This window comes from Colletotrichum destructivum, chromosome 6 (genome assembly GCF_034447905.1).
Source record: "Colletotrichum destructivum chromosome 6, complete sequence".
NCBI classification, from domain to species: Eukaryota; Fungi; Ascomycota; class Sordariomycetes; order Glomerellales; family Glomerellaceae; genus Colletotrichum; species Colletotrichum destructivum.
Window position 1 is genome coordinate 1,588,226 of NC_085901.1, and position 24,145 is coordinate 1,612,370.

Below are 24,145 nucleotides of genomic sequence, written 5' to 3' on the forward strand. Positions count from 1 at the left end.
TCTTCCGCAGCGAGGAGTCGCTATGGCTGAACGTCAGGCCGCATAACTTTGGCATCGGTGCACAAGATAATCTCAGTGTTCGGAGTGTTGGTATGATTCCGCAACAGGCCAGCGCGCTCTTTTGATCTGGGTCCAAGAGCACGGTATCAGGCGAGAGAAGTAAGAAAACAGATGGTCTTCCGTGGCATATGTAACGGTCTAACGCATTCCCTTCTATTATGGTATTATGGTACACAAGCTCCCGGAGCATTATTAACCTATTTAGCGATCTCAACACCGTTGGTGGCACCTGGATACAGAGTTAGCTATGGTCAAACTCGATTAAGAACAAAAGAAGAAAACTGAAAATAAGCAGCATACCAAGAGCCTTCTTAATGTCTCCGTAGATGGCGAATTGGCCAGCGGTCAGACCACCGACCATGAACAGACGGGTGGGGAGACCGGCGAAAGATCCACGGACTCCAAGCTCGCCGGCAATCTTGACGAGGCGCGAGAGGACGCCTTCGCCCGGCAGACCTTTGGTCTTGTTGATCTTTGACAACATGGTATCGGCCGGCTGAGAAACAATGGCAGCAGCGAATCCGGCCATGAGGCCAGAACCCAGGTTCACACCCGTCTGGGCAGCACCGGACAGACTAGACTTGTCGAGCTGGGAGAAGACGGCCTCAGAAACCTTCTCGAAAGCGACAAACTTGGTGACGGTGTAGGGGATCCTGGATACCTCTGTCAGTCGGAGTTTCAATTCCGCGAGACGTGTCACGTGTGGAACGGCCCAACGTACTGCTTGAACAAGATGGGGACGAATCCAGAGTAGAAAGCGCCGATGCCTTCCTGGGTAAGGATCTTGCTGAAGCCACCAATGAGACCGTTGGCGAAGCCTGGAGTCGAAACAAGACGGATGCGGGTAGCCTCAAGAGGGCTGAGGGCGATGGAGGCGAAAAACTCGGCAGAGGCGGCAGAGACGGAGTAGACGGCAGTGCGGTTCTGGCGCGCGGCGTCGAGGCCGATCAAGTCGATAGCCTGCTTCTTGAAAAACTCGTACCCACCGAACTTGAAGGCCCCCTGGATGAAGTATCCGGTGAAGGTCGGGCCGAAGCCGGTCAACAGGGCACCAGCTCCCTCATTCTGGATGACCTGGCGGAAACCGCCAATCATGCCGCGGTTGTAGGTGGCCGGATCAAGCTGGATCTTGGTCTTGACGCTTGAATGGTGTGTGTCAGTGAGGGAAGCGATTACAAGCAGGTAGGCAAAGCTGGGGTTCAGAGGACAGGGATGAACAAGGCGGGCTGCTCGTCATGCTGGACGAGATGATACGGCGCGAGTAGTAACCAACGTACACATCGACGGGAGTGAAGGCGCCGTGGGTGAGGGAACAGCCCAGGGCACCAGCAAGGGCGAAGCGGGAGTAGAGATCAATGCCCTGCGGCCCAGCAGGCGCGTCGCTCAAAGAGGCACCCATTGCGATAGTAGCGATAGGAGTTGTAGTAGAAAAGAGGCAGGGTTACAATGATCCTAGGAGCGCGTGAAGATTGTATTCGCAATAGAGGGCAAAGCAAAAAGAAACAGTAAGCAAGACTGTCTCTCCTTTTCCCAAGGTAGTTACTTGTCAGCTTTATCTAGCAACGACTGGGTCTCGAAACCTTGGAAGTGGGTTCGGCACTGCGTGATTTTCCGACTTTCCGATTCAACCCGCCGCTGAATTACATACCGATTCGTTTAGCCATGTTATCAACAACACTCTCTACAAATACTTCACAAAACAACGACAGCCCATACATCAATGAGCTTTCTTTCTATCATGCTTGTCAGTTCACCACGTTAGGATCAACCTGTTAAAGTAAGCCATCCACGGACCGTCGCGCAATCCGACGTGTCCGGAAATGGTTGATACAGTGGAATCCAAGATCATTATAAGGCGCGACGCCTCAGACACAACAGCTTCAAGACCATCTACGAGCGTAGACACGAGAAGCCCTTCGCCTCAACAGCACTGGCCTATCACCAAACACAAGAAAAGTCTATCACATTGTAAGTGCGGCATTCTTCCGCCAGCTTAAAGCAAGCAGAATGGAAGCGCAGGGCTCCAAAGCAGAGAAGACAGGCATGTCAAGATTTCGACAATGTCGGAAACCAGGCGTAAGAATCGCAAGAAACACCTGCTAACTAAGCAACAGTGAATGAGAGTGCACAGGTCGTTGTACTTGAGCTCCAACAACAGCGAAAAGAACTGGGGAAGCATCCTAACGAATCTTACTAACAGCAGAGCAGGATCGAACAGCTACTTGAAAGGACCTAGTAGTAGTAAGAAACGACTTGGAATAGACTTTGGAACTATAAGCAGCAGACAGAGGTTGAGACACAGTAAATATAGGAATAGCTGGAAGCTGTGTTAACCTTCGAGACGTAGTGGCTGACTTTGCGACCTGCGCCAAAACCAAAACACTCTATGGCAAAGAGTAGCTTCTGGTTTAGGTAGTTCACTGCCAACATCAATGAGATCATTCCTAGTATGAGTCGCGCATTGTTGCAGTGTGAGTGACATATGACCTCAAAATTTGATGCAACGGGGAAAGCCTGCTGTAGCTAACGAGCGTAACAAGAGATGCCGTAAATGGCCTCCCACAATGTCCTCGGACCTCCTGGACCTCCACGACGCCATTTGGAGAAATCCCTCTCAGTCCGTGGAAGCTGTCGCGGCCCAGTAACCACTGTGCGACTCCTGTACCTCGCAGACATCCCCTTAAAATAGGGTGACCAACAACCACACCTATCCTACCTCAAGGGGATCTCTGCAGGTTATGCAAGGCAAATATTGGCCATTGGGCCGTGGTAGCTTACAATCGAAGGCTGTTTGAAAGATCAACGAAAGACATTTTGTTTCTCTGGATCCCCCGTGAGACTGAGCTCAACCAGCTTGTACCAAGGTGCACATCATCCCGCGGAGCTTACAAATCCGGCAGTCTTACAAATACAACAATCACATCATCATCACGCCCTCGCATTCACTTATATATCATTACCTCCTGGCTCTCATCTCATTCATGACTCACCAACGATCGATTCTGACGCCCAAAAACTGGACCACCACTCACAATGGCACCTATCCGCGTCGGCATCATCGGGCTCTCGTCCACCGCGACGACGGGCTGGGCAAGCCGCGCTCACCTCCCCTACCTCCTCTCCGCCCGCGGCCGCTCAAATTACACAATCACGGCCCTCTGCAACTCGAGCGTCGAGGCAGCCCGCCGCGCCGTCGCGGCCTACGAACTCCCCTCCGAGACCAAGGCTTACGGCAGCCCGTCCGACCTCGCCGCAGACCCGGACGTTGACCTCGTCGTCGTCTCGACGCGCGTTGACCAGCACTACGACACGGCGCTGCCCAGCGTGAAAGCCGGGAAGCACGTCTATGTTGAGTGGCCGCTCGCGCAGGACGTCGAGCACGCGCGGAAGCTGGCGGACGCGGCGAGGGAGGCCGGCGGCCGGACGGCGGTGGGGGTGCAGGGGCGGTTCGCGCCGGCGTTGCTGAAGGTCCGGGAGCTCTTGGAGGAAGGGCGGATCGGGAAAGTCCTGAGCAGCGAGATCAAGGCGTCCGGTGGCTCGATTGACCGGGAGATTCTGCCGGTCGGGTTGAAGTACTTCGCCCAGCGGGAGATCGGGGGCAACATCGTCACCATCGGGTTCGGACACCGTAAGTCGAGCGTATCCCTTTTCCATCCGTCACGTATGTGGTTTTTGCTGATGCAATTCCCGATGCTCTCAGTGTTTGATCAGATCCAGCACGTCCTGGGCGAGGCGGCCATCCGGCACAGCCACGCGCAGATCCAGCGGCCCAACATCCGAATCCGCGACCCTTCGACCAAGCAGATTGTCGAGACGATCCCGAACGACGTCCCGGACCTCATCGTCGCGACGACGACGCTCCCGCCCTCGGACCTCATCGCGACGGACGCCACGCTCCTCGCGCGCTTCCGGCGCGGGCAGCCCTTCCCCGGCGACCCGCAGCTCGCGTGGACGGTCCACGGCGAGAGGGGCGAGATCCGCCTCGTGTCCCAAGACAGCGCGGCGCTGCAGGCGTTCGCGGACGGCGACGCGGTCCGGATCGAGGTACACGACTTCGAGAGCGACGTGGTCGAGAGGGTGGCATGGGCGTGGGCGGACTGGCAGGACGGGCTGCCCGTGCCGGCAAGGTGTATCGGGGCCGTGTACGAGGCGTTCGCCGAGGGCGAGGGGGCGGCCGGCGTGGCGAGTTTCGAGGATGCCGTGAGGAGGCACGAGCAGATTGCCGGGTTCTTTTCGGGCTCTAGCTGAGTGAGTTGTGTTTGGGAGAAGGAAGATGCTACTGATGAGAGTATGAGTCAACGGATGACAATGAAGCCATCTAATACCACCTCCGAGCAATAATAACGTTTTGATGTTCCAATCAGTCTGCAAGCCAGTTCTCAAATGTGATTTTTTGGATGCTTGCCTTGTTCGATCTTCTCTTCTAACCATGTGTGGACTTGGGATCAAAGCCTCAACCCATGTTGACTCATCCGGCGACGGCACTAACATTCGTGCTAGGCAGACAGCTCATCCACAGCTGCGTCTCCCGCACCTACATATAACCACGCCGAATCCTCGAACCGTCTCTCAAAAAGCGCTTCAGAAATGAATAGACCCGCATCATCCACAATCATCTCCATCATGGAAACATCGCCAATCTACTTCTGGCGCGAGACCGGCCCAGAGGGTTACCTCTCCCAGTGGTGGACAAGAGACCCCTTCACCATCGCCGCCACCGCCTCCTCCCCGCCCATCACCTTCAGGACGGCTGAGCACTACATGATGCATGGCAAAGCCCTCCTCTTCGCCGACGCCGACGCCGCGCTCGCGATCCTCAGGGCGGACCACCCGCGCAAAGTCAAGGCCCTCGGGCGCAGGGTCCGCGGCTTCGACGGCGAGCGGTGGGACGCCGAGAGGGAGCGCGTCGTCCGCGAGGGCAACCTCCTCAAGTTCCGCGCCGCGCCGCAACTCCGGGAGCGGCTGCTGGCGACGGGCTCTCGCGAGCTCGTCGAAGCGAGCCCGACGGACCGCATCTGGGGCATTGGGTTCGCGCCCGACAAGGCGCCGGCGTCCGACAGGGCATGCTGGGGGTTGAATCTGCTCGGCAAGGTGTTGATGGAGGTACGGGAGGCGTTGAGGAAAGAGGAGCAGCAGCAGCATGGGGGGGAGAAGAAGAAGAAGGGGAGTGAAGAGAAGGAAGAGCAGCTGGAAGTGGAGGAGAAGCAGATTCAGTCCCGGACGAAGAGGAGACGTACCCGGTCGCAGGATGAAGAGGAAATGAGGGATGAAGACACGACGTCCAAGTCGAGACGAGTGAAAAAACGGGAGGACGGAGAGGAGGACGGAGAGAAGGATGGAGAGGTGGACGGAGAGGAGGACGGAGAGAAGGATAGAGAGGAGGACAAACGCGGAGAGTTTCGGGGGTGAGCACACCCTTTTTGAGATTTCTCGTGGTATTACATCGCAAGTATGGCAAATCATCCCTCTCCTGCGTGAGAGACGGACGACAGACATCTTCCTTCTACACGTACACATACATATATAGCCTTCAAGAGCGGTGTTTGGTTTGGTTTCCCCCTCCGGCCGGCCACGCTTCGCCTTTCGCAGTAGCTTCGCCCCTAATATTTCGCCCGATCCCATATGCTCTCTCATCATCTCTTTCCCCATTCTATTTTTTGGTACAAGTAATAAAACACTTTTTTGTTGGCTGGAAAAAAAGGGTTGGCGAAGGGAGGGGTTATGGTTCATCATCCAACATCCTCGGACCTGCCTGGCGATCCCGGAGAAAAAATAGCAGCATCGAACTCCTTCAAAAATAAGTAGGGGTTGTGTAAGTTGTTGGTAGTGGTTGTGTTTAGTAGTAGTCCTTTCCGCTCTTCTGCATCTCAATGAGACGCCATCCTCTTGTCTCCGGGTTGCTGACGTCCTCCGGCACACGCGTGATGCCGATGGCGTACGTCACCAGCTGCACCTTGTCTTCCATGCCAGCCGCCAGCTCGCCCGACTTGGCGTTGCGGTAGACGTGAACCTCCTGCGTCCTGCAAGTGATGACGAAGACGGGGATTTCACCGGGGTCGAGCATTCGCGCGCGCACAATGTCAACGTGGCGAATGTCGAGGATCTTACCGTCCGACTTGAGGCCCGCCGTGAGGTACTGCTTCGTCAGCGCCTCGTATACAGAGTACTGGGCCTCGGACAGCCAGAGCTTGAGCGTCTCAATGTCGCCCTTGACGTAGGCGTCGAGCACTTCGGGCAGAATGTACTCGCGGAGCTCCTTCAGGAAAGGCTCCGTCTGGAAGTTGGGGTCCATCGTGCGGAACTTCTTGATGACCTGCGCCGTCTCGTTCTCGGCGAACCAGCCCCCGATCTTATCTGTTACCAGTCGTGCGGTCTCGATGAGGGGGTTGTCGGATTCGCGGTACACCTTGCCGGCGCTGAAGAAACCCTGGGCGAACTTGTTTGAGTCCTTGAAGTCCCTCCACGCCTCCTTCCAGGCGGCATCCTTGTGGAGCGTAACGTTGGTGCCGGCGCTGTGCTAGGGTCAGTTACACGCTCCCACACAGGGGTGTATCAAGCCAAACGTACTTGGGATCCTCTTCAAGAATCTCGGGCTGGCCGGACTTGAGCGCTTCAGCCTCGCGCTTCTTCCTGCGCTCCTCCTTCTCGACCCAGCCGCCATAGCGGGAGCTGCTGCCGTCATCAATAACATCCTTGACGTTCTTGTACGCCTCGGTCTCGCGGATGGGCTTCGTTGCCTTGTCGAGGACGTCTCCCGTAACGTTGGCGACCTTACGGACGCCCTTCATCGCGGTGGTATCCCAGGTCCAAGCAGCTCCCTTGCCAATGGCCCCGGCGGTGGTCTTGACGGCGGTGGTCGCAGCGGACGAAATGGCGCCGGAGGACTTCTCGTAGGCTTCGCGGGCCTTGCGAACCCTCTCGCTCTCGGCAAAATCCTGGATTTCGCCAGAGAGGGCCTTTGTCGATTCGTTCCATTCCTTGGACTTGCCAAACTCGGTCTGCAGCGTCTCTCTGAAGACCTCCCAAGGCGTCTTGTCACCGTGGGGGGGCGGCGGCGGCAGGTCATCCTTCTTTTCTTTCTGCTCGCCCTCCTCCTTGCCCTCGGTCTTCTCCTCGCCCTCCTTCTTCTCAGAGGACTCCTCTTTGGCCTCCGACTCGGCGTCCTTAGGCTTTGTCTCCTCGGCGGTCTTGGCGGCGTCCTCAGGCGTCTTGGGCTTTTCGGTCTGCTGCTGCTGCTGCTGGAGCTGTCGGGCCGTCAGGTGGAAAGAGCGCGATTGCATCGAGCTCGAGATGGAGCGGACATCTTCAGGGAGGAACTGCGATCGCAACGGGGTAGGTCGGAATGTGGAGGGATGTCGTGAAAAGGCCAGCGCGGCGTTGCCATTGAGTTCTGTGGAAAGTAACCGGCGGTATGCGGGCGTTCTGCCGTGGATTTGGACCGCTCGCGCGGAAGCTCTCGCGAGAGCATTCTGAGGATTGCTCCTCGCCGACTGCACCAGAGAGTTCATAATGTGTGAATTTTCCTAGCTGACCGTCCTCCCGACGATAAGCATAGAGGGACTGGGAAGGAAAAAAAAGAGAGAAAAGGGGAGAGAGAGGCGAAAGGGAGATGCGGATGACGATTCGGGGGGGGGGGGGGGCAAGTGAAGGTGCGAGAAATTTTGGCTCGCGCCGGGCCAGACTTGGGAAGCTCGTTCTGCCTGCGATTTCGGTTGGAGGCGGAGGGCGGAAAAAATCTGGGCCCCTGTTCAACCGAAGACGACCCGACAGGTACGTACTTCTTTCGAGTCCAATCAGATAGCGCCAGTGTCTCCAGACTTTCAATCAGCGTGCGAGCTTGGCCAAATTTCTGAAAACTTCACGGGGTGCGCCATCATCACGACTGCAGTATAGGCTTCCCTAATCGCGACAGGAAGGCCACGAATCTCCCTTTCCCCCGTCATGAGCTCCGCTCCGACGACCCGCCTTCTGGCGAGATCCCTCTTACAAAATTTCGCTCGTCCATCACCGATAGCCCGATGCTCTCCTGCCCTCCTCCGATCCTTCTCCCAGACGCCGCGCGCCGATGAGGCCAAGAAAGGAGGCCAGGAGCTGCTCGCTGCCATGTATGGTTCGCGCGCGCCGGCGACACTAGGGAGATCTTCGGCCCCGAGCACGACCAGCACGTCCAGCACGCCCAGCACGCCCAGCACGCCCAGCACGCCTGACCCATCCCAGAGTCTGCTGCTCGATACCCTGAACAAGGCCTCTGGCAATGCGTCTAACCCCCTCGGCTCAGGGCTCGATGACCTCGTTCCTGATCAGGAGGACCTCTTGGAGCCGTACCACATGCACGTCTACTCCCACAAGCACAACACGCACGTCACTGTGACGAAACCCGACCGCGGCGCCATCATCTCTCTGTCGACCGGCAACATCGGCTTCAAGAAGTCGAGGAGAAAGGGCTACGATGCCGCCTATCAATTGACGGCGTACGTCCTCGAGAAGCTGAACTACGCCGGATGGCACAAGAAGGTCAACAAGCTTGAGCTCGTGCTGAGAGGGTTCGGTGTCGGACGCGATGCGGCAGTCAAGGTCCTCATGGCCCCCGAGGGCAAATTCTGGAGAAACAAGATCGTGCGGGTGTCCGACTCTACGAGATTGAAGTTTGGTGGAACGAGGAGCAAGAACCCTAGGCGTGTCTAAAAAAAAATCCCATACAGGCACATGGCGGCGGCGGCAGCGGCTGGGGGGTCGCAGAGGAAGCAAACACAAATGTACAATACGTGTACAACTGTACCATATATCACAAAGAGCAGCTTTTCTTGCATTCTGATATTTACGTCGATATGCAAATGTCCAACCATCCCCTCTGGTATCAAGTGCTGTACGCCGTCCAAACCATAGGAGTCCACCAAAAAGAAAATTACGCCAGACCTGCAACGCCAGGTACCTATGCCTTACCGCTCTGTTCCCGGCTATATAGACATCACTTCCCATCAGGGGCCCTTTCGGCAGCAGGCAGATCGCGCCCTGCGGTGTCCCTCACAGCTTTCTTGCCCTTGCCATTACCTCCACGGCGACGCTCATCTTCGCTGTCCCAGTCGGCGTCCTCGGCCTGGCCCTTTGGGTTTTGGGTGAGAAACCTCGGCGGTGACTGCTTCAGCATCCTAGAGCCTTCGTGTGCGTGATCATCGTCGTCTTCCAGGAGCGCGCCGTCGGCGGTTTCGTACTCGGGCGGGTCGATCCAGTCTCGGGGGACCACGCATGGCAACGCGACGCCGATGCTCGCCGCACGGTTGAGCCAGCCAGGGCCGGGACGGCCGGTAAGCTTCTTGCACAGGTACGAGGTGAAGTGGTTGCAGTTCTTGGTCAGGAGGTTGTAGGAGGTACCCAGGAACTCTTTGGACGCCTCCTCCAGTATCGCGTCGATCTCGGCCTGCGTCGCAAAGGTGAAGCCGTGAAGGATCTCCGACTTGAACGTGCCGCCGGGGGGCTCCGTCTTGGGCTTCGTCCAGTAGACCCCGGTCACCCCGCGTCGCTCGTGTCCGCCGTAGGCATACTCTCTGCCATTAATGACGACGCCTGAATGAAGAAGTGACGCGCCGACCGTCCAGAGGACAGAGGATAACCGCCCTGGCTGTGCAGGCGACTCGGTTTAGCAGACGGCGACGATAGCGATGTGTACCGCGCAACCCGGTGGTGGGTCCAGGAACTTACAGGAAGCAGATCGTAGACATGAATCGAGACTTCGGTCTTTGACAGCGATAATGTCGACCTGTGCGAAGCAACGGATTGTCTGGGGTTGCTCGATCGGGGAGCCATTTTCACAACCGGGTTGCCGGGCGAGGTGAGCTCTTTTCCCGAGAGTATTACGTTGTCAAGCAGCGCGGATGGGCTCTGAGGTACCTCAGCGTGAGGGGAAAAGGTTAAGACGAGCTAGATGAGGTAAAGAGAAAGAGAAAAGAGAGGAAAGAGAAGAGCTGGTTAGGTGCAGGTACCGCACGCAATAAGAATGACTAGGAAAACCCTGGATATCTATCTTCAAGGTACAGAATAGGGACAGCGATAGACGGTATGTTTCAGCAACCAAAGACAAAAAGACAGTTCAGAACAACCAGGAAGCAAACACAATGCGTCCGGCTAAGCAGCCACCACCTGGCTCTCTTCTCACAGCAGCTAGGTACCTATTACCTGTTACCGACTAGACCTGAGGCCTTGGCTCGGGCGGTGCTCGGTGCAGGATGCGGGCGTCAGCGAAAGGCAGTCTTGCTTGCTGCAAATGGTCGGCATCGGGAAGGATACTTCAAAGAACCGGCATCAGCCACCAAGATTGGGTGGTGTTGACCGGAACAGCAAAGTACTCTCTTAACCGCATGCGGGTCGAGCCCAATGCGATCCAATGAAATGGAGAGGAATGAGGTCAGAGGTGCACGACGTCAAGCGTCCACCCAGCCCCGCGCGCCTTCCGAGAGCTTGCTTCCAGCTTTGGGTCATTCCTGCCCCTGCTGTTTCCCAGTTGGGCTGCAAGTCGCATGTCCGGCTTTTCTTTCCGCCGATGCGCCGAAACCCCCTCTAGGTACCCCCGCTCCGTTCCTTTCAGGTGGGGCCCGTTAAATTTCATCTACCAAGGCCGCACAATCGCCTGGCGCAAAAGCTTTTTCTTCTCGATCAACAATCCTCGTGATTTCTTCCTCCTCTTCCTTCCTCTCTTCTCTCTCTCTACCGCTCTACTCTCCCACTCTCGGGCAATCCGCGTGATTGAGGGCTGGTCGCACAGCCAGAGTCGTCAAAACGACGTCCTTCATCCTCCTCCCTCTCTTCGCTTCTCCATCCCCCTCTTTGCTCCCCCGCGCAGCTAGCTCTGCCTTTCGCCAAGCTCCAGTGCTCAAGTGCACCGTACTCTACACAACCACCCGTCAGTACGCAAAATCACGACGCACCATGCCTCCCAAGAAGCAGGTCGTCGAAGAGAAGATTCTCCTGGGCAGGCCCGGTAACAACCTGAAGAGTGGAATTGTGGGTGTTACGCCTTAGAACCTGTGCGGGATCAGGCTGACCCCCTCTTCAGGTTGGCCTTGCAAACGTCGGAAAGTCCACCCTCTTCCAGGCCATTACCAAGTGCAACCTGGGAAACCCCGCCAACTTCCCCTACGCCACCATCGACCCCGAGGAGGCGCGTGTTATCGTCCCCGACGATCGCTATGATTGGCTTTGCGAAAAGTACAACCCCAAGTCGCGCGTCCCCGCCAACCTGACGGTCTACGACATTGCTGGCCTGACGCGAGGTGCCTCCACCGGTGCTGGTCTCGGCAACGCCTTCTTGTCGCACATCCGCGCCGTCGATGCCATCTTCCAGGTCGTTCGTTGCTTCGACGATGCCGAGATCATCCACGTCGAGGGTGACGTCAACCCCACCCGTGATCTCGAGATCATCAGCGATGAGCTGCGGTTGAAGGACATTGAGTTCACCGAGAAGGCCCTTGAGAACCAGAAGAAGAAGACTCGCTCTGGCGGCAAGGGTCTGGAGCACAAGAAGGCCATGGAGGAGCAGGCCACCATGGAGAAGATTCTCCAGCATCTGAAGGACGGCAACGAAGTCCGAAAGGGCAACTGGGGTCCCAAGGAGGTAAGGAAGCAGCCTTTTCGTTTCCGTTTTTTCCCAGCACACTGCCCTCCCCCCCGTCAAATGATGACAAAGGACCCAAGGTCCGACAATCTTAACCCAGCTCTTCGAAGGCCAAAGGTCTACTGAGATAAGAAACCCGTTCTGATTCGACACTATTTCACCTACTTTGATTCTGCAACGTCATTTTGCAAGATCTTGTTCTGACAATATCCCAGGTCGAGGTCATCAACCCCTTGTTCCTCCTGACTGCCAAGCCCGTCGTGTACTTGGTGAACCTCTCGGAGAAGGACTTCATTCGCAAGAAGAACAAGTACCTTCCCAAGGTCGCCGAGTGGGTCAAGGAGCACGCTCAAGGCGACCCCATCATCCCTATCTCGGTGTCTTTCGAGGAGCGCCTGACGCGCTACGAGACCGAGGCTGAGTCCAAGGAGGAGCAGAAGAACGTTGGCGCCGAGTCGGCTCTGCCCAAGATCGTTCTGCAGATGCGCAAGGTTCTCAACCTCGGCAGCTTCTTCACCACGGGCACGGATGAGGTCCGCCAGTGGACCATTCGTAACGGCACCAAAGCACCCCAGGCTGCTGGTGTCATCCACACTGATTTCGAGAAGACCTTCATCCAGGCTCTCGTCTACAACTTCACCACCCTGAAGGAGCTCGGCAGTGAAGCCGAGGTCAAGGCTAAGGGCAAGGTTATGACCAAGGGCAAGGACTACGTTGTGGAAGATGGAGACATCTTGCTCATCAAGGCCGGTGCTGCTAAGGGTTAGAGAACGAATATCAGATGGAAATTCTAGATATTGGGTTGATCAAAAGCTCTGCCTTTTCGGTTTAGATATCACCGCCGGCTAATAGAACCTTTTGCCACGCCGATTCTTTCTGACCTTTGTCTTGTTAGCCGTGTATGCTTTTGTGATGATGCTTAGAATCTGCTGTCTGATGAAGCTCTGCCTGTTTGTTGTCGTCGCAGAAGCAAAGTGGGAGAGAGCGACTTCCAGCTACCAAATAGCCGCCGTTTTCCCGACACGCTGCCCTTGCTCTCGGCCAGTCGCAGCACGGGCCAAGTGACCTCGGTACCTCGATTCTTCTGGACCATTTGCACAACACCTCCATCGTCTTATCCCTCCATCAACACATTCGATAATTACCTATCTTTGGGATTCCGGGTCAACAATATGAGCCAGCAGCCGGTGAATCGCGGACATGGGCGGAACATATCAGTAACGAGACGTGGGTTTCCCTTGTTCATTCCTCATGTTCAGCTGCTCGAAGATCTTCATTGGCCGTCTTGTCTTCATGTTCTTTGGCCGCAGTGGTCCTCGGCGGTGCTAGAGCTTTCATCTCATGAAGGAAGCCCGAAACAGCTGAGAACTCCGTGTACCAAGAAGAAACAAAGCTGAATATGCCCTGAATTAGCTATCCGTCCTCGGTCTTCAACCAAGGGTCCCCTGGACTTGGACGAGTGAGCCCCTTCTCCCATCCGAGTCCGACTCAATGACTGACACATTCGCACAGCACACCTCTAAATGACCCACTGTCGCCCAAAACCGCTGCAACAGAGGAAAAGACGCAGCAGCGTCCGATATCAGGCCAACGCTCGCCGGCTGCACCACCTTCTCCGGCGCCGCCCGTGAAAACGACCGTCACCAAGGACTTCGGCTTTCTCCTGCGCCCAGAAATCTACCACAGTATCAACCCGGTCAACATCCCCGTTGCCTTTCGAAACTCGTCCAAGCAACCACCAGCCGATGCGTCACTGGAAGACCTACTGGCTAAAGGCCACTTCCGAGCGGCTGCCATCGCTGCTGTCCAGGAACTCACGGCCACTGGGGGCCCGGAGCGGCCTCGTGTTGACCCCGCAGACCACCAAAGGATTTTCAGCCTGCTGTACACGCGTCTATCATGTCTGACGCTCATCGACGCAACGCCAATAGCGGCGCAGGAGGTCAGGGCACTGGAAGACCTCAACGCCGGTGTCTACATTGATGAGACTACCGGCGAGCACCTCGTTCCATGGGAGTTGCGGGTTCTCAATGTGCGGTTGCAGGCTCTGGGTTTCAGTGACCCGCGAAGGTCTGTCATGAGCTATCACGACTTGGCGAGGGAAGCGCGGGAGCAGATCAGCAAGGCAACGATCCGACATGATAACTCGGCGCGCGAGCTCTGGAAAGCACGGCTGACAGACTTGGGCATCAATGTCACTGGCGCCCTGATTGAGATGGACGACCTCGCAGGCGCTGCACGTCATCTGAGCACATTGAAAGACCGCGGCGATGGCAAGATGTCGCTGTCCCGGGCACTTTTGTGGCTGCACCTAGGTGACACTGAGGCAGCACGTCGCTCTGTTCAGGACTCCGGAGAGGACGGAAGGCATGCCGAGAGGGTCATCACCGCGCTTTGTCAGATGGCCGACGGCGAGTACGATGCCGCACTGAAATCATGGCAAGACCTCAAGGGGGAGTTTGCCGATGAAATGGTCGGAGTCAATCTTGCCGTCTGCCTCCTCTACACCGGCAAGCTTACAGAGGTAGGACTGGCCCTACTATACTTCGACACATATGATGGCTTGCTGATCAGACAGGCCCGGTCCGTGTTCGAGGACATGGTCAACACTGGCTACTCATCGCATACGCTGCTGTTCAACCTCAGCACGACGTACGAGCTCTGCACCGAGCGGAACCGAAATCTTAAGCTGGGCCTGGTCGAGAAAGTCGCTGATCTGGACGAGACGCCGCGGGGCTGGGAAAAGAACAATGCCGACTTCAAGCTGTAGAGGGAATCGGGGCGTCTTTGCGTCTCCTTGGGGTCCCAAGGATGACACGGATTCAAATGATCCAATCGGAGATGACTCGTCGCTTTTTCAGCAAACACCAATAAACCTTAACAGCCAATAAACGGAGTACCTGCACGGCTTTCCATGCACAATCGGACGGTCGCTTGCTTACCAAGATGCTTAGTTACGAGGCGTACGCGTTGTGGCAGAATGACAAACCAAACGCGAACAACAGACGACGCTAATCCACACAGGAAGCCAAGAAATCCCAGGCGGGGACGGAAGGCTCCGTATGTCTTTGAATATTGATTGATGTACAATAGGTTCCCGAGACTCCCCGCTCCGAGGTTGTTTTGACTCATAATCATGATCACTGGGTGATCTTAATAACCGTGGACCGTTCGGATACTACCGCAGAAAGAGAATCGTGAGAGTCTCAAGAGCAATTCGACCAGAGAAACATGGCGCCAGCAATCGACGCTGTTAACTACAGCATGGCCCCGGTCAAAGAAATGACGGCCACTGCGTTGCAGTTGCGGACGATAACCCTCCTGGAGGAGATTGCGCGATCGCAAACAGTCTTAAATGGGAGACTCGACGCGGTGGAGAGACTACTTACTCGAGAAGAGCCGACGCTCTACTTTCCGCAATTCCGACGGCTACCGCCTGAAATTAGACACCGGATCTGGTCCCTCGCGATTCCCGTCCGGATCTTGAGGCCATGGAAGCGGGATGACAAGAAGAAGCACATCACGCCGCTCATGGGCCCACCCGCCATCGCCAGGGCATGCCGTGAGGCGCGCGCGATAGCGACGCTGTACGGGGGGGTTGTTTCTCTCACGTACGACGCCGCCGACGACTCGGAGAACCCGGCGAGGACGTCGCGGTACTGGTTCGACAGCCGGCGCGACGTCCTCGAGCTCGACAGACGAGTCGATATCGAGGGCGACGAGCCGCGCGGTATTAGGGACCTCGTCCGCCGGGCACGGCACATCCTTGCCTCGCGCGCGGAGGCGGCGTGGTTCACGCGCTTGTTCCGGAGCGCGGCCCGCCTAGAAAGGGTGAGCGTCAAGTTGGACGTCGTGTCTGTCGGCCCCTGCACCTGGGACCTGGGCGTTGTGAGGCGGTTGTTTGGGGACGCCGGCGGCACCGTCGTCACGATGGACGTTGAGGACGCGGACGAGGTCGCGCGCGTCAAGGGGTGTTTAGGGGGTTATTGGCGCAGCCCCGTGTTCTGCGCGTTCAACCTGGAGGCGTGGGCGAGGGAGAGGGAGACTAGTGCCGGTACGGCGACGGGCGTCAGAGACGACGGATGGATGCGACGGTTGGCTGGGGCGTGGATGAGCGAGGTTGCCACGGGCTGGGTCATGGCGAAGGCGGCGGAGGCGACATCAGAAGGGCAGCTGGACATGGAGGGGTCTGAGGCGGAAGAAGCGTTGGCTTCGGCGGCGGCGGCGGCGGCGGCTGCGTTGGATGTAGAGAATGGCTTTGTACGAGCTGCACTGCTGGTCATGCCCGAAGTGAAACTTGTGAGGGCGTACTGCCGGGATGAGATGCACGAAGTTTGTCGTCCATGATATCTACCGTCACTTAAAATGAAGACTGCGGCGTTTCTGTCACGCAGAGAACGATGGCCAAAGGCTGAGATGAATCAATTCAAGGACAAGAACTACCACTCGGGAAGGTTGCCAGCACCATCGTCGGCACGCAGCAGCCACGTCTTGGCACCGGGCGTGAGCCATTCCCAAATCTCCTGCAGCCTCCCCTCGTTGTGCCTTGGCTCCTCGCACCGCATCTGCGGGTGCAGGCAGCGCAGGCAGACGCCCCCGCTCAACTCCTTCTCGCGGAACTCCTCGGCGCGGTGCCACATGAGGCCCTTGTGCCAGGGCCGCCAGACGCCGTTAGCCCGGACGCCGTGCGGGTAGGTCCAGTCGATGTCGGCGGCGGACCGGCCGGTGCGGTTCTTGACGACGCTCGCAGGGATCTCTTCGGCGCGCCGGATGGCCTCGTTGATGGACATGTAGCGCATCCCACGCGACATGACGTCGCGGTCGATGCCGCGGATGACGGCGTTGACGACCTCGGCCGGCGGTACGCGGTAGGAGCTCGGGCGCCACCATCGTCGTTTGGGGCGGGAGCAACGGCAGGGCGCCGGATTGATGATGGGCTGCATCAGCGAGGTGTAGAGGGAGACGCGGAGCTCGTTCCGTCTCTCTTCCAGGGCGACTTGCGTGTGTGTCAGCGGGGAGGTGCGTCCTCCAACGGGGATATGAATATCTGGGAAGGGGAAAGGGAGGGGGGTTAAGAAGACAACTCACGAGCGACTCGCAAGGCGATGTTCTCGTCCAAGCTCTGCCGACCTTCCGCCAACGGCCGGAAGCTTCCGGAGACCTCGGCCAGCAACCTTCTCGACCCGGTCTCGAATCCCTTTTCGTGTTTAAGCCAGTAGGCCGCGACGAGGAGATCCCGCCTCTTGGGGCAGATGTGGCCCCACCGCGCGATGTCCTCCATCGTCTCGGGACGTAGCCAGTGCTCGGCGGCCAGCGCCAGCGCCGGGGCGCAGTCATACTTGTCAGCCAGCACTGCGACGGCGAGCACGTGAGCGGGCGCTGCGTCGAGAACGCTGGGCGACGACCCGGCGGCGTCGAGGACCCTGCCGTGGACGATGCGGCAGACGGTCTCCATGGCGGCAGGGTCGTCGTCCGGCAAGGGGATGCGGGCCGGGTCCGAGGGCGTGGCGTGCTGGAGGGCGACGCCCTCGCCGTACCGGGCCCGCTCGAGCATGGAGGCGAAGACGGGGGAGGCGTTGGAGAGGATGAGGGCGTGGACGCGGATTTCCACCTGCGAGGGCCCGACGACGAGGATGAGGTTGCCTTGGGGTGCTATCGGCGGGCGTATCTTGTCGGGAGGCGCATCAGGTTCTTGGAGTTTGGCACGTTGGTCTGCCAGAGCACTATTTGTGTTGGTTGGATTGCGAGACGAAAGCGGTTTCTGGGGACGGTGACCTCGACTTACACTCTATACAACGACGACAGTGACTTGGTAGAACCGCTGCTGATGCTGCCAGACATCTTCTCTTGGATGGGAGTTATGCTCTCTGCCTCCCTCTCGTCACCCAGCGTGCCGTCGGAACTCATCATATACTCCAGCAACACGGACGGCTCTGCAAAACAGGTAAAAAGGCTTGGGGGAGAAGAACAAGCCACTTTCGATAGTCTACAGTGCTTTGCAAAGTTCCGTGCTTTTCGGACGCGGCGAGGCGCGGGTGGCCTAGGACTCTAATAGCGCAACGGCCCGTGGTGGCGGAGTGGGATCGCGGCATGCCTCCTCGCGCGAACCCCCCACCTTGCCTGGAGCGGAGGAGGGAAGACGTAGGACTCCGGCGAAGGACCAGGACTGTGGCATCGCTCGCATGGGTCTGCCTTGTCTCTAATCAAACGAGCAGAGAGCCAAGATGTCTGCCTAACACGGGCTCTCATCTCTCGGAAGGATCAGGTTGGTTGATTGTGACATGGTTCGGCAATACCTGGATGAACTGTTTGTTCCTCGGAGACTAGTGTCGTCTGTGCGCCGAACTCGCTCCCAGGACGATGAGGCTGTATTTGATGCTTCGGGTTGTTGTGATGAAGAATGTCAGGTTGAAGACTTGCTTTCTGCCTTGCCGCCTCCTTGTGTCTCCCAAGAGACTTCCATCCGTCATGACTGAGCGAAGACTCTAAAGAAGATTAGCGAGGACTGTTGTACTGTTGACCATTTCAGAAGACGCCTTGATTTCGGGAAGAGTTGACACTTGGATGGCGGCTCATCGTTGTCTTTCTGCCCTGACTTGTGGTAAGAGGGCCGAGTTTTGTTTCTACACTGATGGAGAATTGGATTCCGGGAGGATGGACCATGGGATATCGAGGTGTGTGGATTCAGTTCCACACTGTATTTTGGCCCGTCGTGCTGCTGTCAGCGAAGCTCCACTGCTTCCTCAGGCGCCTCTTCCTCGCCTGTGACTCCCACACCTGTCGCTGTAAACAACAGCCCCGCACCGTACACACAGTGTATATGTCAATCGAGAATCCGAGCTTCACCTCCATTTTTCAACTCACTTTCACTCTCACTCACTCTCATCGTTTTCACTTCCTCACCTCATCCCGATCGCACACGACCAGTTCACAGTCGTCGCGTCACAATGGTGAGGACACGGCCTCGCAACAAAACAAAACGGATCGCCGTCATAGACTACGGCTCCGACGGCGAGCCGCCCGAGGTCCACGACGACTCGGACGACGAAAATTTCGAGGCGCCGCCGCCGGACCCGGAGGACGATGAAGACGACCCCATGGACGTCGATGGCGGCGACGACGACTTCGAGGCCGAGGACCCTTCCCAGCTCGTCATTGACGTCAACGGCAATAACGATGACGAAGACGAGCGGCCCGCCTACACGAGCTCTGCCGGCCTGAGGAAAAAGCCGACGGACATGGCCGCCTTGGGCACTTATCACGCTGATGGGCGGCCCACGAGGCACTACACCGGCGCTCTGAAGCGGGGCCAGCGCATCCAGGTCCTCGACTTCTTCTATGGGCCCCAGGAGGAGGCTGTCGGCGTTGCGAGCTGGCTGCTGAACCGATGGGCAGGGTACCCGGTCCTGCCGAGCAAGTTGCCCGACGGGCCCGCGCCTCCGGTGCCAAGTCCGTGGCTGGAGCCCGGGTTCGTTGAGGACCAAGACCGCGCCGCGAAATCGTGGTTTGCGAGGTTAGGGGGCGGCGAGGGAGCGAGCCGGGGGGAGAGGGAGATGAGCACGGAGGAGGCCGCGCAGTACAGGCTGGATCCTGGCGGCCACTTGGTTTCCGTGATCGGGCCGTACCCGGATCAGCAAGAGGTCGATATCGCACCCTACGGCGGTGTCGCGCTCACCATGTCAGGACTACCCTTGACGGACGAAAAGGCCGAGGAGGAGGAGAAGGCGGCGGGGTGGATGTTTGACGTGGGCGGCATCGTCATCGGCATGGACTGGGCCAGGAGGACGGAGCAGGAGGCGCAGGTTCTCGCGCTCGCTGTCATCCCGCACACGGACCAGCAGCTGGATCTCGAAGATGCGTACGACGAGAAAAAGGGCATCGTCCAGCTATGGGAGCTCTGCGGCCAGAAGGGCGACGACGGCATCACGAGACCCCTCGGTCGGCCGGCACGCCTTGCTAGAACTGTCTGCTTCGACTGGGGTAGAGTCCTAAGGCTCAAGTGGTGCCCAACCCCTTACCGAGAGAACGGCGCCATGGGCCTTCTTGCGGTTCTTTGTGGTGACGGTCAGGTTTACATCGTCGTAGTCAAGGACATTGACAACGATGAACAGGATGCTTTCAGTAAAGACACCCTTCTCCCATCTCTCCCTCTCCCCCCCCCCCCTCTTAAACCCCCTGAGCGCTATATACTGATGAGAGTCGCCAGCAAAACTTGAAACCCCCGTTGTATCTCTCGGACTCCCCGCCGAGACCGACGTGACGGCCACGTGCTTCGCTTGGGTCAACACGAACCGCATCGTTCTCGGCCACTCGGACGGCTCCCTTACCCTCTGGTCCTTCTCGCCGCGCATCCTCCTCGCCCGCCACGACGTCCACTCGACGCGCGTCATGCACATCGACACGGCGTACCCTTCCGACCCGTATCTCGTCGCGTCGACGCCTGTCGCCGGCTACACGACGCTGGTCGACCTCTCTGACCCCTCGTGCGAGCGCACCAGCTTCCCCTGCTTCGCCATCACGCCGCAGCCGAACCTACTGCAGTGGCAGGACCACCTGCGAGGCTTCTTCACCGTCGTGCCGTCGGCGAACCCGCTCAACGCGTCCGTCGGCTTCGTGCACTCGCGGTGGTACGCGGCCCAGGTGCGTAAGGCCATGGACGGCGACCGCCTGCCGACGTGCCTCGCCGCCGGGCTGCACCACCCCTTCGTGCTGGTCGGCTACATGGACGGCACCGTCTGGGCGGCGAACCCGTCCAACCGCATCTTTGCCTCAAAGCACCACTTTGGCCACAAGATGAAGGTCGTTGACCACCAGTACATCCCCCGCGCGCGGCTCGCCGGCCCGGTGCTGGAGCGGGTCGGCGGCGAAGGCGGTCCCTGCCGCGGCGCGTCGAGGATCCTGCAGGGCTTCCGGCCGGTTCCCAACGTCAACCCCAAGGTGGACACGTGGAAGACCAAGGGCGCCATCGGCAAGAAGAAGGATAACAAGAAAGGGAAGGGCAAGAAGGCCAAAAGCAAGGCTAAAGGCAAGGGCAAAGACAAGGCCGGGGCGGAAGACGACGAAGACGACGACGCGGACGTGCAGGGCGGCGCGGAGGAGGGGGACGGGCACTTTGCGGACCCCAAGCGGGCGGTGCTCTCGGAGCCGCTGACGCGGATCACGACCATGGCGTGGAACCCGAACGGGGAGTACTCGTGCTGGGCGGCGGTGGCGATGGCGTCGGGATTGGTCAGGGTGATGGATCTCGGGTTGGAATGCTAGGAGATGGCGAGCACCAGATCGCCAGGGGTCGTTGGGGCGAGGCATACGCGTGAAAAATGATACCCTTTATTTAAACCACACAAAACACATCTATATAACGTCTCTATTCGTGGACACATTAAACCCTTCCCCTCACCCACGGGACAATGACAAGACAACAGCAACAACCACAATAGATTGTGCGCCAGGCGCCGGGAAATAGGCTACAAGCAAAGCGACCCGCGGACGGTGTGGTGATAGTCAAAGGCCTTGGCCATGCCGTACAGATGCGTCGCGGCAGCGGCGACGACGAAGAAGTGGAAGATCTGGTGGGAGCTGCCCCAGATGTCAAAGGTCCCCGGGAACGACCGCTCGGGCCAGCGGACGGCGTACAGGAAGGCGCCGAAGATGTACAGGGCGCCGTGCAGGACGACCCAGCTGAGGCTCATGCGGGCCTCCATCTCGGCGCGGCCGTAGAGGGCGGCGCCGTGGAGGACGGGCACGACGCCCGAGGTGCCGAGGGCGACGAACATGCAGGCGCGGAAGGTGCGCCACTCCGGGGAGCGGAAGAACTCGATCCAGGAGACGGCGCCGCAGCCGAGGCCGAGAAGGTTGATCTGGTCAGTCGTCAGTGGATTCGTCTCTGGGGAACTGCCGGGATCACACCGGCACGAGCAAGTGGGGGCGAGCACGAGGCAAGGGTAGAGACTCACCGTCCACAGGTAGAAGCGCATCAGCGACGGGTGGCAGTAGAAGCCATAGTACATGGCCGGCACGTAGCTGCCGACGATGAGGAAGACGATGCCCGAGTAGTCGAGCTTATTGCCCCACTTGGCGACCTCGGGCGAGTGGTTGCAGACGGCGTGGTAGGTGGCGCTCATGCCGAGGCAGGAGATGGCGCCGGCGAAGAAGCAGGCGAAGACGAGCACGTCGGCGGGCGCGGCCGAGGCGTAGCGCGGCGCGACGGTGGTGTACAGCACGAGGCCGGCGAGCAGGAAGGCGACGGCGCCGACGAGGTGGGACCAGATGTTGACGGACTCGTTGTGCAGGTAGGCCAGGGACCGGAGGGAGCCGAGGTACGAGCCCGAGGCGCGGCGGTAGCCCGTCAGGATGTAGGCGTTGTCGCGGCGCCAGGAAGGGAGGTCGTCCCAGAGGACCAGTAGGGCGTCCTCGACCTTCTTCTCGAGGCGGATGGCTGTCGACTCCACCGACGAGAGGAGGGTTTCCGCGGCGGACGGCCGGTGGGTGCGGTTCCTGACGCCGGACGCGCCCTCGGAGGCAGGGAGCGGAGGGGGTTTGGGTGAGGACATTGCTGTGCGTATTCTTGCCGAGCGAGTGAGTGGTTCTCTTTTTTTTTGGGGGGGGACTCTGTGAGTGAGAAAGTCCTTTGGACTTGTATTTATGCAAGGAAATATGTTGTTTCTTGTGGGTGAGAATGAGTCTATGAACTCGGGCTGTGAGAGGTTGATTGCTTTTATTTAATGGCTCCGTTGAGATATCTCGAACCGGTTGGACCGTTCAACAAGGGCACGCACGGCTAGGTATCTGCGATGACAGCTAGCGCCGGTTCGCGGGTGACAGTAGCAGCGGGTCGGACCATCACTACAGGGAACAGGTACGTGTGCAAAGCAGGCTTGGTGGGATGGGAATTGTTGGGACTTTTTTTCTTCACTTTTCCATATTTTCCATCCGCACGCACACATGCTTGAACAGGCGTACGCGTGGAGTCGGTCGCCCTTCGTTCGGCGACACGTCCGAGACCCCCCGTTTGGATCGTCGGGGGGCCCGTTTCGGAGCTCCCAGCTGGTGCCAAGTGGCCGGGAACGGACTACCGCCGGCGCCACATTGTCGGGCCGTCGGTCAGATTGTGCCCGCGGTTGGGGGAGGGGGATACACCGCGCACCGAACGATGGACGGGAAACAGATTTCAAGAGGTCAGGCAGATACAGTCAGACACGAGCCTCTCCGATTGTGAGACGGGCGGACACTGGATGGAGACTTGGTGGTGGGGTTTTTGGGCGGGATTGCAGCGGCATGTCCCTGACCAACATGCAAATCTTGGCTACGAGGAGCAGCCCTTCCACTGTTTAGAGACTCCCCTGTTCCAGTTTTTTCCCTTCCTCCTTTCCACTCTCTCTCTCTCTCTCGTACCTAACCAAAACCCACAAAGAAGACCCTGGAGAAGCTCGAGTCAAACGGTGTTTGGCATCGCGTGTTTGGGAACGCGACAGCATGACATGAAAAGCCACATGGTCACAACGCCGCCGGCATCACCCATGTGCGCTCGCGCGGCGATTGTTCCCGCATTTGCCCTTGTTCTTCAAGATCGTGCCCAAGAACCCTTAATTTCATTTCATTGCATGCTCGTGTAGGTATGTAAAAAAGAAGGCGCTCTGGCGCCGATTTCGCCCCCCCTCTGGCTTCCGAGAAGACCAGTCAAAATGTCGATGCGCGCAGGCTTGTTCGCCTGACTCCGTATCGCCTCTCCCGCTCTCGCGAACGTCAGGATTTCACTCCCAACACGCGATGGATGGGTTTATTTCTTGCCCGACTTCTTGATGCCCTGGTTGCCCGTGTTGAGAGGTCCCTTGCCGCCGGCCTTGGCGGCGAGCTCCTTGCGGGCCTTCTCCTCTGTTTGCGATCGTCGGGTCAGTGTCGATGCGCGCAAGTCGGAGGAAATGACATTTAAGACAAAATAAAAAAGTGTCTGGAGCAGTCAGTGTGACCTACCGGCGCGCTTCTTCTCGAGGTAGGCAAGGTCGTCCTCGTCGAGGTCCTTTGCCTGCTTCTTCGCGGCCTTGAGGGGCTTGGCCTTGCCACCTGGAGGTGAGAAAGGAGAACCTGTCAGCAGGGCGCCGGGGGGATTGCGGGAGAGGGAAGGGAAAGGGAGCCCAGAAACGAACCTTCGCGGGATGCACCACCCATTGTTGCTGAGTTTGTCGAGGGGTATCTGGGACTTGGAGATCAACTTGGGCGTGGAGAGTGCTGGGGGAAATAGCAAGGCTGGAGTCGCAGAGGTTGTCGAGTCGTAAAGGTCGGAAAGGGGAGAGGGAGAGGAGGAAGCGCGCGGCGCAAAGAGACGGTCGGACGTGGGGTGAAAATTGCCCCTCTTGGAGAAATCGGTCTACGGGAGTAAAGGGTCCCCGCTTAGAGTGGAAGCGGCCTGTTTAGACACATACCCGCCAGATATATGCATTTATGCATGGGCCAGGAAAAAGAAGGATCCACTTGGTGTAC

General features: G+C 58.3%; 13 protein-coding genes across 13 annotated transcripts; 7 read left to right on the forward strand and 6 right to left on the reverse strand.

Annotated features, from left to right (window-relative positions):
• Positions 1-172: 172 nt before the first annotated feature.
• Positions 173-1,584, reverse strand: CDEST_09669 (Putative mitochondrial phosphate carrier protein SLC25A3/Pic2/Mir1). Its single transcript, XM_062925828.1, has 4 exons — positions 1,338-1,584; positions 782-1,201; positions 361-713; positions 173-289 (listed from the first exon to the last, which is right to left on the reverse strand). Exons 1-4 carry the CDS (start codon positions 1,457-1,459, stop codon positions 258-260), a joined length of 927 nt encoding a protein of 308 aa, XP_062781879.1. The 5' UTR covers positions 1,460-1,584; the 3' UTR covers positions 173-257.
• A 153-nt stretch (positions 1,585-1,737) lies between these two features.
• CDEST_09670 (Putative gfo/Idh/MocA-like oxidoreductase, NAD(P)-binding domain superfamily) lies at positions 1,738-4,310 on the forward strand. The gene is made up of 3 exons (XM_062925829.1): positions 1,738-2,028; positions 2,175-3,688; positions 3,761-4,310. Exons 2-3 carry the CDS (start codon positions 3,094-3,096, stop codon positions 4,306-4,308), a joined length of 1,143 nt encoding a protein of 380 aa, XP_062781880.1. The 5' UTR covers positions 1,738-2,028; positions 2,175-3,093; the 3' UTR covers positions 4,309-4,310.
• Positions 4,311-4,333: 23 nt separating this feature from the next.
• CDEST_09671 (Putative YbiA-like superfamily protein) lies at positions 4,334-5,469 on the forward strand (the record flags this gene model as incomplete). Its single annotated transcript, XM_062925830.1, has 2 exons — positions 4,334-4,348; positions 4,561-5,469. 2 exons carry the CDS (start codon positions 4,334-4,336, stop codon positions 5,467-5,469), a joined length of 924 nt encoding a protein of 307 aa, XP_062781881.1.
• On the reverse strand, positions 5,410-7,688 carry CDEST_09672 (Putative Tim44-like domain, NTF2-like domain superfamily protein). Its single transcript, XM_062925831.1, has 2 exons — positions 6,628-7,688; positions 5,410-6,572 (listed from the first exon to the last, which is right to left on the reverse strand). The coding sequence occupies exons 1-2, from the start codon at positions 7,566-7,568 to the stop codon at positions 5,897-5,899; spliced, it is 1,617 nt and encodes a 538-aa protein (XP_062781882.1). The 5' UTR covers positions 7,569-7,688; the 3' UTR covers positions 5,410-5,896.
• Positions 7,689-7,896: 208 nt separating this feature from the next.
• Positions 7,897-8,746, forward strand: CDEST_09673 (Putative small ribosomal subunit protein uS11). Its single transcript, XM_062925832.1, has one exon. It carries the CDS (start codon positions 8,002-8,004, stop codon positions 8,743-8,745), a length of 744 nt encoding a protein of 247 aa, XP_062781883.1. The 5' UTR covers positions 7,897-8,001; the 3' UTR covers position 8,746.
• Position 8,747: 1 nt separating this feature from the next.
• Positions 8,748-10,376, reverse strand: CDEST_09674 (Putative PPPDE peptidase domain-containing protein). The gene is made up of 2 exons (XM_062925833.1): positions 9,760-10,376; positions 8,748-9,679 (listed from the first exon to the last, which is right to left on the reverse strand). The coding sequence occupies exons 1-2, from the start codon at positions 9,862-9,864 to the stop codon at positions 9,029-9,031; spliced, it is 756 nt and encodes a 251-aa protein (XP_062781884.1). The 5' UTR covers positions 9,865-10,376; the 3' UTR covers positions 8,748-9,028.
• Positions 10,377-10,983: 607 nt separating this feature from the next.
• On the forward strand, positions 10,984-12,435 carry CDEST_09675 (Putative ribosome-binding ATPase YchF/Obg-like ATPase 1, GTP binding domain-containing protein; the record flags this gene model as incomplete). The annotated part of the gene is made up of 3 exons (XM_062925834.1): positions 10,984-11,058; positions 11,111-11,668; positions 11,884-12,435. 3 exons carry the CDS (start codon positions 10,984-10,986, stop codon positions 12,433-12,435), a joined length of 1,185 nt encoding a protein of 394 aa, XP_062781885.1.
• Positions 12,436-12,840: 405 nt separating this feature from the next.
• CDEST_09676 (Putative tetratricopeptide-like helical domain superfamily) lies at positions 12,841-14,438 on the forward strand (the record flags this gene model as incomplete). The annotated part of the gene is made up of 4 exons (XM_062925835.1): positions 12,841-12,895; positions 13,082-13,127; positions 13,181-14,192; positions 14,247-14,438. 4 exons carry the CDS (start codon positions 12,841-12,843, stop codon positions 14,436-14,438), a joined length of 1,305 nt encoding a protein of 434 aa, XP_062781886.1.
• Positions 14,439-14,562: 124 nt separating this feature from the next.
• On the forward strand, positions 14,563-16,103 carry CDEST_09677 (Putative 2EXR domain-containing protein). Its single transcript, XM_062925836.1, has one exon. The coding sequence runs from the start codon at positions 14,900-14,902 to the stop codon at positions 16,013-16,015; it is 1,116 nt and encodes a 371-aa protein (XP_062781887.1). The 5' UTR covers positions 14,563-14,899; the 3' UTR covers positions 16,016-16,103.
• A 1-nt stretch (position 16,104) lies between these two features.
• Positions 16,105-17,814, reverse strand: CDEST_09678 (Putative BTB/POZ domain-containing protein). The gene is made up of 3 exons (XM_062925837.1): positions 17,454-17,814; positions 16,757-17,391; positions 16,105-16,664 (listed from the first exon to the last, which is right to left on the reverse strand). The coding sequence occupies exons 1-3, from the start codon at positions 17,576-17,578 to the stop codon at positions 16,108-16,110; spliced, it is 1,317 nt and encodes a 438-aa protein (XP_062781888.1). The 5' UTR covers positions 17,579-17,814; the 3' UTR covers positions 16,105-16,107.
• A 660-nt stretch (positions 17,815-18,474) lies between these two features.
• On the forward strand, positions 18,475-21,416 carry CDEST_09679 (Putative WD40/YVTN repeat-like-containing domain superfamily). The gene is made up of 2 exons (XM_062925838.1): positions 18,475-19,789; positions 19,875-21,416. Exons 1-2 carry the CDS (start codon positions 18,616-18,618, stop codon positions 20,927-20,929), a joined length of 2,229 nt encoding a protein of 742 aa, XP_062781889.1. The 5' UTR covers positions 18,475-18,615; the 3' UTR covers positions 20,930-21,416.
• Positions 21,068-22,568, reverse strand: CDEST_09680 (uncharacterized protein). The gene is made up of 2 exons (XM_062925839.1): positions 21,622-22,568; positions 21,068-21,525 (listed from the first exon to the last, which is right to left on the reverse strand). The coding sequence occupies exons 1-2, from the start codon at positions 22,216-22,218 to the stop codon at positions 21,133-21,135; spliced, it is 990 nt and encodes a 329-aa protein (XP_062781890.1). The 5' UTR covers positions 22,219-22,568; the 3' UTR covers positions 21,068-21,132.
• A 616-nt stretch (positions 22,569-23,184) lies between these two features.
• On the reverse strand, positions 23,185-23,990 carry CDEST_09681 (Putative translation machinery associated TMA7). Its single transcript, XM_062925840.1, has 3 exons — positions 23,812-23,990; positions 23,639-23,728; positions 23,185-23,539 (listed from the first exon to the last, which is right to left on the reverse strand). The coding sequence occupies exons 1-3, from the start codon at positions 23,831-23,833 to the stop codon at positions 23,445-23,447; spliced, it is 207 nt and encodes a 68-aa protein (XP_062781891.1). The 5' UTR covers positions 23,834-23,990; the 3' UTR covers positions 23,185-23,444.
• Between the last annotated feature and the right edge of the window lie 155 nt (positions 23,991-24,145).